Here is a 14,633-nt window from a genome sequence, read left to right as displayed (position 1 = left end):
ACTTTAGCATAGTTGCCAAGTTGTAAAATGTGTTATTTTATAGACATATGAATCTTTCAGACACGGTCATGGTTTGATCTTTTTTGCTGGATTATACATAGAGTTAAATCAGCAAGGATCACTGCTTGTCTTCGGCTAAAATCATTTCAATCATCAAGGCCTAAACAAACTGAACTAAACTAAATGAGCTAAAAGCAGGGCTGTTGTGTCAGAAAACAAAGCAAATATTTATCCTGGCATTACTGACTGGAGAATAGGGGTTAGATATGCATAAGAAATGGATTTCCTACCTGAAACACCTTATGACTAATGCCGTATGCTAATGGGTTTGCTCTCATCCGTACAAAAAGATAAGTGTAACTCAGCCACTTCACTGCTTCTTCCACATTGGTTACTGTTCCGAGTGCAATCTGTAATAAATTGGAGATACATTTGATGTGGGATGCTAGTGGAGGAGGTGGTGTCTATAGTGGAGAATTACGTTTTTCAATAGTTAAGCTGAAAATATATATACAACAGAAATTAAGGAATAATAGATAAAAACAAACCACATCCAAATCTGTTTTATTACAGTCAGATATAGATACTCGGAGAGAAAAGAGATCCAGGTAAATGGAGATATGAGAGAAACTGATATTAAATAGATTAAAGACAGATAATAGAAAAATGAGAAACAGAGAAATGCATATATACTAAAAATTAAATATGATAAATATTATTCTGCAACTACATGCAATAAGAATATATTCATGTTATGCAAACTGTGAAGGCATAAGTGTCACTTTAACACATTTTTATAGAGAAATTCCATCTAATTACTGCATTATTATACTTTTGCAAATACAATTAGACCAAGTGAAAACAAAGGATTTGGCAAAATGTTATACTTGTCTACAATTTGTTTTAATTTTCTCTGCATACTGATTTGCCCTTCCTTACCTTTTTGCTGAACATATCCCAAGATGTGTGTCACAGGATGATCAGTTTTGAAAAAAAAAATTGATTTTGCGATACTCTGTCACAAGATGCCTGTGCTATATGTGCCTGTTGTGGCCACCCAGTTGTTGTGATGTGAATTTTTAGCCTATCAAGAGTTTTCTTTATATAGCGATATTACATTAAATTTGTTTTGTAAGAAATAGTTATTAAAAAAATTAAATTAACGGTGAGTGTGGACACAATTACTACTTACAGCAAAGTAAATATTACAGCATTACCTCATTAGAGAAACTTAATATACTATATAAAAGGCAAAGTGTTAAATAAGTACATACAGGAGCAGACTCTGTATAATTATATAAACTGGCATGTAAGATATAAGGTTGTATAATACGTTTTTTTCTTTATAAGGCTTTATAACCTTTATTTTGAAAACTCCAAGAAAATTATTGGAATTAACAAGAAAAAAATGTTATGATTTTAATTTTCAACTAATATATATCTATTCCTAAGAATTGTATAATCTTACCACAATAATTATAACCTTTTAGGAATCTATCATCTTTAACAATTAACCTTTATAGCAGTATGGTATAAAACAGTTGGCAGTTTGCATGTATTCTAACTACAGTGTATAGTGAGGATTGCCGTTCATTCTGGAAAATGTAATTGTAGGTTTCTTATCCATATAATAAAACTGGGTTAAGTGCAGGGTTTTAAGAGACAGCAAACTATGCATATTCTAAGATCGTATATAAGGCAGCAACTAAATCTATAGGTCTCATACGTACCTGGGAAAATTAACACCAATTAGAAATGGCAGGAGAAAAGAGAAGAAACAGAATGAGTGCTATCTATAGTGGCAATATGTAGACCACATTATGTAGTTGTATTGTGTGCTTGAATTTAAAAAAAAAACTGAATAAAACAAAGCATATAATGAAAATCCTGTGTATGGTACAGCTGACCCTTGAATAATTCAGTTCACCGCTGCCTACATTTCAAATCTAGGTTTCAAACTACACAATCTGTCACCCTATCCTAAATTCAATGCTGCGTTTGGTAACATTTCATCTCCAGGATATTTTCAGATAGAAAAATAATTGCTTTGTTTGGACCATGAAATTGTACATAAATGGTAAAATGCTAAAAAGCAATATTTACCAGCATAAAAAAAAATCGTATTTTTCACATGGTAGTTATTCTGTTGAAATAAGAATGTTTTATGTAGTGACATACAATGAATGTCTGCACAACTGTGTTTCTGTGCTTTCCCAAATACAATACAAGAAACAGCACTACAGTAATCAAAACTGACCAATAAAAATAAATTAACTGGCGAGAAATCTATTACACTGGTTTTAATAAGGCCTCATGTCCACGTGTGGATCGGATTCCGCATGTGGGAGCCTGCGGCAGAATCAGACTCAGCCCACTGCCAAGGACTATGCAGGTCTTCTACTTACCCGTCTGGGTCTTCATTTTCTTCACTGCGGATGTGTGCGGAGACGGTGGCCGGCGTGCTGCCGTACATGCGCAGTGAGGTTTTTTTTAAACTCCTACTTTCTTGCGGAATCCGCGGCCTATCTGCAATTCAATTGCGGACGGGCTGCAGATTGGATGGCTTTCGTTGACTTCAATGGAAGACGTAAGTGCGTGACGACTTTTTTAGACATTGCACTCGTGCAGCCTATTTAAACTGCATGATTCTTGTGAAAATCGTGCAGTTCTCGTTCACCTCTCTTTCAGTATTTCACATTCTTATATGAAACACTGAATGATCAGTGTTTAACCTACACAATAAGAGCACAAGCCGGTGATGATTTGTATGCCGGCTGTAACTGAACGACGAACGAGAACCGCATCATTCCCATTCGTCGTTCGCTCGTGTTTAAATTGAACGATTATATTTCAGTTTCACTCATCCAAATGATTTTCTGAACGTTAATCATTCCGTCTATACTCACTCTAAGAGTTCTTAGTGCAAATAAATTAAAGGTAAGTGTGGGGACAATTAATGCTTGCAGCAAAGTAAATATTACAGCATTACCTCATTAGTGAAATATAATACGCACAGTGATAAATAAGTGCTTTATACTTACATTTTTAAATCTACAGACTCTACATAACTATATACACTGGCATATAAGATGTAAGGCCGTATACACAGTTACAGAATTTGTAACCTTAATTATAAAAAATCCAATAAAATTTTTGGAATTGAAGAGGAAAAACCAAATTTGTAACACTTGTTATTAATAGTGTTCTAAACGCTGTGGTGGCGTTGTGAATAGCTTGAAAGCATCCACTTGGTTAGGAAAACCATTAAAATGATAAGGCTCCAAACCTAATTTCTTGTGTTGTTGTTGTGCTCACAGACAGTCTGAAAATCATTAGTGAGTGTAGCAAACAAGGATAGACAATTCGCACATACTACATCCTTCAACAGATAGGACTCCTGTTGTTTAAGCTTGTGTGGCAGACCTGTTGTCACAATAATAGCATATGGGCACATCAAGCCAAGCACAAGTTGACAAACTTACCTGCTGGAAATGTGACATCTTCTGAGGTGTCACACTGAAAGATACTGAGTAATTCTGTAAATCCATGACCCCATTGATTGCCAAGACAAAAGAGCCCTATCGAATCCTGTTGGCCAGTCTTGGCTTAATTTGTGTGAGGGGAAGATATACCCTATAGTTACACTTATAATACAATATTACACGTGAATATGCTATCTCTTTTTGACTGGTGGTGAGCTGACTGCCAGACCCCCATGATCACTTGAATGATACTATGTTGCAAGTTTCTGTTCACCGGCTGAATGAGAGTACTATAGTAAAGGGAAAGAAACTAAAAGAGCATCAAACACTTTGTTCTTGGGGCTGGCAGTAACTCCAACTCTAAAAATATATTATACCATAACATTATTAGATGCGGATAACCATTTAAAAAATGGTCAAAATAGGCTAGACCTTGTAAGGTCCTTGAGAAGTGGCACTTAGTGTTCAGTTATATATTCACTTGAGAATGCATCACAATGGTGATGATTTTCAGCACATTATATTTGGAATAATCTGACCTCTGGGGCAAATAAAAGCCTTTGGTAGAAAACTGGCTATATTCATGTATTAGTGTGTATTTTGAATAACAAGCCACTGAAATAATACGTTCATCTGCATTTATCTACCTGGGCTTTACGTTACATGGGAATCCTGCTGTGGATTTGTGTTGCACTTCTAAGATCCCAAAGTGGTTACAATGCCAGCAGTATGTTTCCCATTTATCCCTTTTAAAGCACCAACTGAAAGTAGAAGACATCGTATATCAGCAGATAGACTTCTTTATTTCTCCAAATGACTTGCTAAGTCTGCCAACATTTTCCACAACTGTTACACATAAAAATAATGGAAACCTTTCCCTTAATGCTATCTCCAGATATGGCCAGGAAAGTGCAACATGAAAGTGGCAAATAAAAACAAATGGTTAATAGCTCATCTGTAACCAGCTCAAAATCAGGAGGTCTTTAAAACTTTTGAGAGCCAACATGAAACATGTCAAGTTGCAACAGGGTCACATTCACTCTATCCCATCTACTCCTCTCTAAAGACAGTTGTAAAAAGAGAACTCTTCACTGGCCATATGTGTATTTCAAACATAAAAGATATGGCCAGAATTGTTCACATTTTATATCCTAAAGGAGATATTTATATACTCATGGGTGATAGATCTCAGCTATTTCTGACAATTACATTTCCCAGGTCATCCACATTGTATACCACCTACTCAATTACAAAGATTCCATTCATAATTAGTTATAACCTAGATACTCGTACAGTCAATTAGCTGCCGATAAGGCAGATACTTAGTATCACTGATTCATGTAAAACTTTTTCTGGTTTAAGTTGAAATACCATACACATATCAAATAGAGGAAACCGAAAAAATTAACCATATGTATATCCAGAGAAAGTGCCAACAAACTGGTAAAGGCTGACAACAAGCTTTCTAGTCACTGCAAAAGGTGAAAATAAGTGACACAATATTATAGCCTATAAACTAATTCCTAAAAATAATAAATAGAACATCCAACCTGGAAAAAGGATGATGGTCAGTGACCTCCCCCTATGCCTTCTGGTGTCACTCTGTTCCATGGCCACGAAGAGTGATTAGGGATATAAAAAGCTAAAGTATGCTGTTTTACAATATACCAGTGAATATGCTCACTGCCGTGTTTTCACGGATTCACACACTCAGCCCGGAAACTTGCTGTACGATTAACTGATAGGTGCCCTTATTTAAAGCTTGTGTCTGGTGGTGACTGTGGCACCTTACATTCACATGTGATTTACAAGGGTAAAACTAAAAACTGGTCATTAGGAGAAAACAAGCATCCACTGAAATGCCCAAATAGTTGAAATCATGCATAGTATTTTGCGGCAATTTCAGCGCTGTATTGTTTTCTGAAAAACTCAGTGGACAGATATTACGTTAAAATTTAAAGTGAAATACAGAAATGTCTACATAGACAGCATTTTAGTTTTTGGGACTATTGTGGCATTTGTTTGGATTTGCAGAATTTTTTTTTCAAAACACAGCATGCCCTAGAAATCCTGCTTCATCTAAGTAACTTTATAATATGCTTCTCTTCAGCACCCCAAGCTGGGGTGGGGGTAATATTTTTCCTTGTGCAGAGCACCGCGAGGGTGGCAGGGTGGGAGAGAAGATAGACAATGTTTCTCTTTGTGGAGAATACCGCAGGAGAGAACTTTACAAGGGTGCGGGGAATCTTATGGGCCATGCAATACTACCTCCAAAAAAAAACCTATGAAAATGAGAGATGGAATAATGGCTCCACAGTGCCGCCTATTAAAACTTTTAACAGGGCTTGCAACAGAACTAAGATGCAAGCCTAACCAGAATATACATTGTATACAAAAGAGATGTTTTGGGGTAGCTACACTTCATCAGTGCTCAGTAGAGTCCTAGTTGGCGAGATGAGAGGCAATCAACTTGAGTTAGAGCGGTTGGGGTAAAAATTGGCCTTTTGGAGAGCAATACAGAAAAGAGCACCAGAAGAGTGTAGGGAGTTTTAAAATTCAGGCATGTTTTAGCCATTACAGAATTTTAAAAAAAATGGCATGAAAAACATGGCAAATTTATGGTGTTTTTTAAGTGTTTAAAACTGCTGAAAAAAAATTTGCATTAAGGGGGTCTTTTATAAACTGCACAATTCCTACCTAACGCATAAGGAAAACCACAAGCATCCAGATATCTGGGTTAGCATACTGCAATTACCAAGACAATTGTAAACATGCAAATTTAAAGAGGAATGTGAATTGGGTACAAAATCATATATTAATGTCCTATTTAGACAGAACGAGAATCGCTTAGAAATAGCTCAAAGCCGTCTTTTCAGCAATTCTCGTTGCATCTAAATGCACTGACATCGTGCAGTTTTCATGCACGAGTCGTTGATCGCTCACTAAGTTTTCTTGAATCGAGTGATCAGCTGTTATCAGCGCAGATAAGAGTCTTTGTGCCTGTGTACTGCTGCAAATTCACAGGAGGGCACGGGCTGTAAGCGTGCAGAACAATACAGCTGTTTGCTTATGCAAAACAGCTGTATTGTTCTATTAGTGAACGCGGCTGTATAACTGTATAGTAGCTACTTAGCTACTATAAGGTATGCAAAGATGATCACTCAAAACTGTCACTCAAAGTGTTTCTTGAGCGACTTTTGAGCGATCATCTGTCAGTGTAAATGGGGTCTTAGAGAAAATTAAGATTTTAAAACGAGTTATAAATTAAGCCTTTACATATACCTATCAAAGCTAAACATACAAAGAATTAGACTGATGTAAATAAAGCATCAACAAGATATCTCTTACAGCTTTCTAAAATATTTGTACTTAGAAACCGCATGACTTTCAAGATGTCTGCTTGCTGTCCTGTCAGTGAATATACTGTTTTTATTTACATAAAATGCTCAAAACTCCTGCAATCTAATACAGCCTCATAGTGTTTGTTATACTTGTATTCAAACTAGGCAATCCTCTAAGAGATACATTCAATAAGATTGTCTAGATTTACCGTATATACCGGCGTATAAGGCGACGGGGCGTATAAGACGACCCCCCAACTTTCACCTTATACGCCGGTAATATAGTGTAAAAAAAAAAAATCATTACTCACCTCCCCCGGCGTTCTGTCGCGCTCCGGCAGGATGTCGCTCGCTCCTCGTCCCCGGCGCAGCATAGCTTTCTGAATGCGGGGCTTGAAATCCCCGCCTCCAGAAAGCTAATACACACGCCGTCAGCCAGTTACAGCCATTCAATGACAGCATTGAATGGCTGTGATTGGCTGAAGGCGCACGTGGCTTCAGCCAATCACACTATTCAATGACATCCTGCCGGAGCGCGACAGAACGCCGGGGGAGGTGAGTAATGATTTTTTTTTTTTACACTTTTTTTTTTTGTATTACCGGCGCATAAGACGACCCCCGACTTCAGAGCAGATTTTTCGGGGTTCAAAAGTCGTCTTATACGCCGGTATATACGGTAATAAAATTCCAGCAAACTCAGCCATGAGGAGCATTTGTCTCTATTTTACAACTATGCTAACATAGTATGTTAGGCTGAAAGAAGACAATGTCCATCTAGTTCAGCCTGTTTCAACCCCCCTTGTTGATACAGTGGAAAGCAAAAAAATAAATAAATGAGGCAGGAGCCAATTTACCCTCATTCTGGCGGAAAAAATTTGATCCCCATAATGGCAGTCAGAATAATCCCTGGATCAACATTTGAAAGTTCCTACTTGACTCCAAGACCCAGACCAACAACCCCTCTGGTTATTTACCGTTTATATCCAGTAATATCATAGCGCTCTAGAAAGGCATCTAGTCCCCTCTTAAGCCCCTCTATTGATTTTGCCATCACCACGTCCTCAGGCAGAGAGTTCCACTGTCTCACAGCTCTTACAGTAAAGAACCCTGTTCTATGTTGGTGATGAAACCTGCTTTCCTCTAAATGTAGCGGATGCCCTCTTGTTACCGTTGCAGTGCTGGGTATAAACAGATCATGGAAGAAATCCCTGTATTGTACATAGTTATTTGGTCACCCCTTAACCGTCTTTTTCCCAGGATGAATAATCCCAATAATCCCAATCTTGATACATGTTAAATGGTTTCTGACGCACCTCATAGACTTAAAATGGGGTCTGCTGAGGTTCTGTTGAGACTTCTGTTGTATGACTGCAATAATAAAGTTGCGTGCTGCGCTATACTCGCCATTAAAAAAGTGACATAACTGCCAACTGAAGACTTGAATGAAATGTTGGATGCCCATGTGAGTACAGTCTTAGGCCGCTCTCAGACAGCCCGCTTCCTACTGTGTTTCAAATGCACGTTTACTCTATTTTTGTGTATTTTAGCATTTTTTAATGCCCCTTATCACAATGATGGCGTGTGTTAAAAAAAAAACACTTCCAAACGTGGCATTTTATGAATACATATGTGAGAGCGGCCGTAGTTTTCTCTGCAAATAAAAAATTTTAGTCAATTGAGGCAGTGAGAGATTTGGATGTTGGTGAGGAATGAAAGCGTGGAAGTTGTAAAAATTCCCAATTCAACGATTAAAGCTAATTTATGCAGACCTGGAAATGCTGTTCCATGTTGTTATATACTTTATATTTTCTGGCCCACATGATGCAACATATTGGAACAGCTCAGTCAGTGAGGAACCTATCTATCTGCGGCCATGTAAAGGTAGCAGGAGACGCACAATTTTAAAATGAGATCAGCTTGCATATAGGGTCTTAATGTGAATCAACAGGTTGCACTGCTTGGAAACTAAAGAACTTGCTAAAATCTTAAATCAGTCAAGGCGTTAAGCTACATTTGTTGATTTTTTATAGTTGTTTTAAGCAGAGACTCTGAAATCATTTTCACAGTGTAATTCTTTCAGCAGATCAAGCCACTTAAAAAAACACCCTGAACAAGATCATCTATACATTCTTCTTGCTGACAGAAATGTAACGGAGATCATTGCATATTTGGTCTCGGAATGCCATCTGGTGGCAAAACACTAAATTAAATCTCAAGTATTTGGCACCATCGTGTGGTCACACAGGATATCTGCATGTGAACAAGACTATAGTCCATTTTGTAATTTATCGCATGGACATTGACACCTTTTAGAATGAATAATGAAATCTCAGAAGTGTATTAATAATGAAAATACAATCCTGTACTTTATCACAACTATAGGTGTGTGAATATTATTATACTTTACATTTAGTGACTAGGAGCCTGAAATGGCTGAAGTTGGAATAACTTCTAGCTTTGACTGAAAAAACTGTATGAATTACCACAAAACCTTGTGTGTGAGACCACCCTAGGGGTGTAGTTGTGTGTGGCAGATTTGGTACAGATTTTTGGTAGCTGAAAAACTCTGCCTCAAATTCCACACCAAAAACTAGAAAAGTCTCAAGAACTGTTGCTTAATCACGCTTAGGTGCTCATTAACGCAGCCGTGTTCTACTAGTCTGCGTGAGCTGGCTACCGCCGTGTATGGCGTGACAGCATATCTCACACACGCAGTAATGCACAACGTGACTTGCGTCTTTTTTTTTTTAATTCCCTGCTCTGTTAGATAGTGGTGTTGCATATGTATAGTCACTCGTGCGCAATGTATTGCATATGGACAGTGTTGCATATACCACCTATAGAAAATAATAGGGCTCATGCTGCATGATACGCGGTGAAATAGAGCATGCCGTGATCCTTAACACGCAGTGTTTACACGCTGATGTGAACAGATCAATGTAAGTCCACGTACTTTCATTGACTCCATTTACCATATGTCATGTGGCCATGCATTACGTGTATAATACTCGCCAAAATCACGGTCATGTGAATGAGCCCTAATGGTGTGCACATATGGTACACAGTGGATCTGGTGCGGATTTTCTGCAACGGAGAATGTCGGAGAATGTCAAAATCCGCACTCTGGATCTGCAGCGGACTTCATTCCTTCAATTGAAAAAGTGAAATCTGCTGCAGATCCAAATCAAAATCTGACCCAAATGTCGCAGATGATTTGGCACATATTTTCCACCGCAAAAAATCAGCACCAAATCCGCTATGTATGCACGCAACCCAAAGGTATGTGCATGCAGCCCCTTTTTCTTCCAGCTAAAAGCCGGGCAGCTGAGTGCAAAGAAAACACATCTCATTATAGTCAATGGGGTCCGTTCAGTTCTGGGCTAACGCTGAGACACTTGGCCACGGGGATTCCCTTTTCCTGCTCCCTGAATGGAGGAGGAAAGCAAAACCGAGAGCGTAGATGTGAAGCCACCTGAAGATACACAAGAGTAATATTTATCCTGCTTTGAGGTTTCATTTCATCAGCACTCCAAGTGCGAGCTGCTGCCCCCGAATCCCACCTTACAAAGTGCAGTAAACCTATCAGCCATATGGCAGGTTTTAACCCAATTTATTCTTTTGTGGACAACCTACATTTTTATGGACACATTGGAAAAGCATAATGAGTTGTACAGATTATATAGGTCTATAGATCAGACACTAACATTTAAAGGGGACCTGTCACCAGAGAATGTGTTTTAAAACCGCCCTCACAGTGTAATGGAGCATTACACATGCTTGCACTGGAAGAAAAGCCATTTAGCAGTAACTGGAAATCTTACCTTACATTTTGTATGCCCAGTATATAAATGTACTTCCTCAAGTCAAAGAGTCGGCGTCATCGGCCCTATCAGTCAGCCTGTCACAGGTAAAGCCTGGCCTCTCCTCCCTCTTGCCGGCACCCCTGTATGGAAATGCCAGCGCTCCTAGCACTGAAGTCTCATGCGTACACTGTGTGTCCCTCCAGCCACATCTACTGTGAAGTGGGGTATAAACACCGATGTCAGCAGCGGACTGCACCTGTGCGAAAAGATGCAGCAGGCCGAGTGTGTGCACAAGACTTTAGCACTAAGAGGGCTGGCGTTCTCACACAGGGGTGGCAGCTAGAGAGAGAAGAGGCCAGGCTTTATCTGTGCCACGCTGACTCATAGGGCTGATGATGCCGCCTCTGACTTGAGGAAGCGCATTTACATACTGGGCGCCCAAAATATAAAATAAGTTTTCCAATTACTGCTAAGTAGATTGTTTTGGGTGCATTCTTATGTGGACTGCTTGTGTAATGCTCCATTACTCTGTGCTGGCGGTTTTAAAACAAACTCTCTAGTGACAGGTTCCCTTTAAGGATTAGCAACATTTATTGGAACTGTAAAATGTTTATTACAATCACAATAATCTGCAAAAGCTCCTATAGATTAAAATCATGGGCATCATTTTTTTACTCAGTGGCAACACTAGTTTCCAGTAGGCCAAGCGGTTAAAGACATCTAGGATTAATGCTGGACCTATCTTTGATATAAAAAAAAACTACAATAAATGGCACAACTGATTGAAAACTGCAAAGAATTTTCTTATCAGATTCCCTCCAACTTCCCCATTGAAAGATAGAGGAAAATGAATCTTGCTTGAATCTTGTTACCACCTATGTTGATGAATTACACACAAATCTCACATGAATATGACCTCTTTTGAATGGAGTCATAGACACGAGTGTTTTCAATGTGGCCGACACAGCATCACATGACATGGGAGGTGCACACAAGTGAGATGTGAGGTTTAGCCATTGAAAACAATGGGAAACACTCCGCAATCCTCCGTTGCAGCTAATAGATGCAGCAGAGGATCGCTACTTCCCCCACATTTTGCATCCGTGGGGACATTGCACATTGGCGAGTACAATATCACAGCCTGATATCACACTCACCCCTGTAAAATTAGCCTAAGAGTGTCGTATGTAAATAAAAGGCTGAATTATGCTGGGTGACTAGCAGCACAACTAGGAGGAATTGACAGTGCTTTGCCCACTGCCCTGCTCTACCATCCAGTGATGTATATGTAATTCCTTCATATAAGTTAATAGTAAGCATAGGATGCCTTTTAGCTCGCTAAAGATGCAACTACCTCCTTTTACAATATCTTCTTCCATTACTGAAACTTTATTCCTAATATTCATAGTAATTCTATTTTGAATTTGGTCTACTTTGTATGGAACCATAATAGTGCACCTACACAGGTATATGGGACCTCAATGTATTTCTGATTTCATATGGAAAAAACTGAGCTGTTGGAATGTTCAACAGAGCATGGTATGGCAACATGAGGTATAGTGAGTTGCAAGGGACTTCATGCGCCACCATATTGCCTCCTAGATGGCTGCACGAGCCTTAATTGATCAGAGGAAACACACACACTCTCAGGGAAGGGCTCCTGAAATATTTTTGGCCGGAGATTAATGAAGGGTGGAACCTTGCTTAAAGGGGGTGAGCGGGGGGTTGCAGAGGGGGGGGGGGGGGGAGAGAGAGAGAGCTCCCCCCTGTTCTCCACTGCTACCCCCTGCTTCACCACGCCGCCCCCACCCCCCAGCGCCCCCTGAAACTTTTCACCCGAGTAGGCAGTTACTCGAAAAAAGCAATGCTCGATTGTGAAATAGCCCTAAACGAGTACGTTCGCTCATATCTAGTGCCTAGCTTAGGGATAGCAATTACCTTGTTTGGTGATAGTGCATCCTAAGCATGCCCCTTGCTCATAAATTCGTTATTTCCCTTGCATCAGCATAATGTTATTCTATTTAAAATTTAGCACCCCTTGTGTGATTTTACAGAATCAGGGAAGAAAAAGCTATCATAGTAAGTGATGCTACTATTACAATTTACTGGGACTTTAAAGGGGTTTTCTGACTGAAAAATTATATTTTCAAACTGGGTCTGAAGAGACTCTTGAGTGCCCACAATGCCCCAGAAATATCATTACCTTCTCTCTTACGGTCCTCTCAAATACACAATCACTTCCTAGGCTTATTCACAGCCATGTCTTCTATCTGTGACTATTTCCAGTTCCTCCTGATCTCTGTTGCAAGGATACTTTACGCTGGCTTCTCTGCCAGTGCAAGAACCATACTGCTCCTTTCCTCTCTACAACTCAGGCCCATCCATTCCACTTCTCAACGTAACAGTGATGTATTGAGGACTCATGTCGCAAACTCGCTATGATTGGTTACGACTAATAGAGGTTGAACACCTCATGTTCAGAATGAAAATATAGCATCTCGTACCTCCACCCAAGTAATTTACATGTCTAGTAATGTCACAGCAAGATGGATGGGGCCAGAAGAAGCCTATAAGTCCTGATGTCAGAAGAACAACGGAAAGTTACAGCGGGCAGGAACACATGACCAGGTGGAAAAGATATCAATTGGGATAGAAATTGGGAAGCGTTTGTTACAAATATTCTTGATTACAAGAAGCAAAGTTGAGGAAAAAAAGTTGTATGCCAATTAGAAAACTCCTTTAAATTGTTTTTTTTTTTTGTAGCCAAAATATAAAAATAAAAAGGTTAGTTGCTGCATTTACCTCTGCATTCAAATTGTCTGAAAGGCTTTCAAGAAACTGACTTTCAATCGGATTTTGCTGTGTAAGCAGGCTGAGGTAGTGGCTGAGTTTATCATGGGTTGTAATGATGGTACCTTCTCCAAATTTATCAAACTGTGGTCGTCCAGCTCGTCCGAAGATCTGCATTACATCTAGAATTCCCAGATCCACAAATGAGCCCCTCTTAGCATCATATATTTGTGTCCCCTGTATGAAAAAGGTAAAAGTTAGAACGGTAAAACACAGCAGCACTATATGGATGTAGTCACGTTAGATACACTACTAGAGTCTTGTTTCCACTGCTGGTTTGTACATTACCTACATAATTAAGACACCGCAGCAGACAGTCTTTTCATGACAGTCTGTTTACTCATCTCAAGGGGATTGCATCAGTGTTTTTGCGCAAAAGAAAGTAGCAAATTTTGGAACTTGCTATTTGTGCACTAAAATATGCATATCTCTACTCTAGAAAACAAGAGAAAAAGGACAGAGTTTACTGGGAGGGCCTTGCCAACAGCAGCCCAGCAAATTTATTTTTCAAGCTAAAAAAATGGCAAAAATCTATGCCTGTTCAAAGCAGGCGTATATTCTATTTTCTGGCTTCAGGACAGCCCAGGATAATGTATGCAAATTGATTAAAAGGGTGTTTTCTAGTTAATAAATTTGGCATATTTTACTCCAACGAACTTCAGTTTAAGACTAGAGATGAGCGAGCACCAAAATGCTCGGGTGCTCGTTACTCGGAACGAACTTTTCGCGATGCTCGAGGGTTCGTTTCGAATAACGAACCCCATTGAAATCAATGGGCGACCAGAGCATTTTTGTATTTCGCCGATGCTCGCTAAGGTTTTCATGTGTGAAAATCTGGGCAATTCAAGAAAGTGATGGGAACGACACAGCAACGGATAGGGCAGGCGAGGGGCTACGTGTTGGGCTGCATCTCAAGTTCACAGGTCCCACTATTAAGCCACAATAGCGGCAAGAGTGGGCCCCCCCCCTCCCAACAACTTTTACTTCTGAAAAGCCCTCATTAGCATGGCATACCTTAGCTAAGCACCACACTATCTCCAACAAAGCACAATCACTGCCTGCATGACACTCCGCTGCCACTTCTCCTGGGTTACATGCTGCCCAACCCCCCCCCACGACGCAGTGTCCACAGCACACAACAAACTGTCCCTGCGCAG

The 14,633-nt window shown here is 39.6% G+C and overlaps 1 protein-coding gene across 1 annotated transcript in view; it reads right to left on the bottom strand.

Annotated features, from left to right (window-relative positions):
• The window catches only part of ASCC3 (activating signal cointegrator 1 complex subunit 3), a 677,124-nt gene that overhangs the window by 193,393 nt on the left and 469,098 nt on the right, over window positions 1-14,633 (bottom strand). Inside the window, exons 16-17 of the mRNA XM_066608127.1 lie at window positions 13,429-13,653; window positions 291-410 (exon numbers count right to left, since the gene is read on the bottom strand). Coding sequence (XP_066464224.1) covers window positions 291-410; window positions 13,429-13,653 — 345 coding nt within the window. The remainder of the gene's footprint in view (window positions 1-290; window positions 411-13,428; window positions 13,654-14,633) is intronic.

This window comes from Eleutherodactylus coqui, chromosome 1, assembly GCF_035609145.1.
Source record: "Eleutherodactylus coqui strain aEleCoq1 chromosome 1, aEleCoq1.hap1, whole genome shotgun sequence".
NCBI classification, from domain to species: Eukaryota; Metazoa; Chordata; class Amphibia; order Anura; family Eleutherodactylidae; genus Eleutherodactylus; species Eleutherodactylus coqui.
The sequence above is the reverse complement of the archived record's forward strand: the minus strand, read 5'-3'. Positions and strand labels throughout refer to the sequence as shown.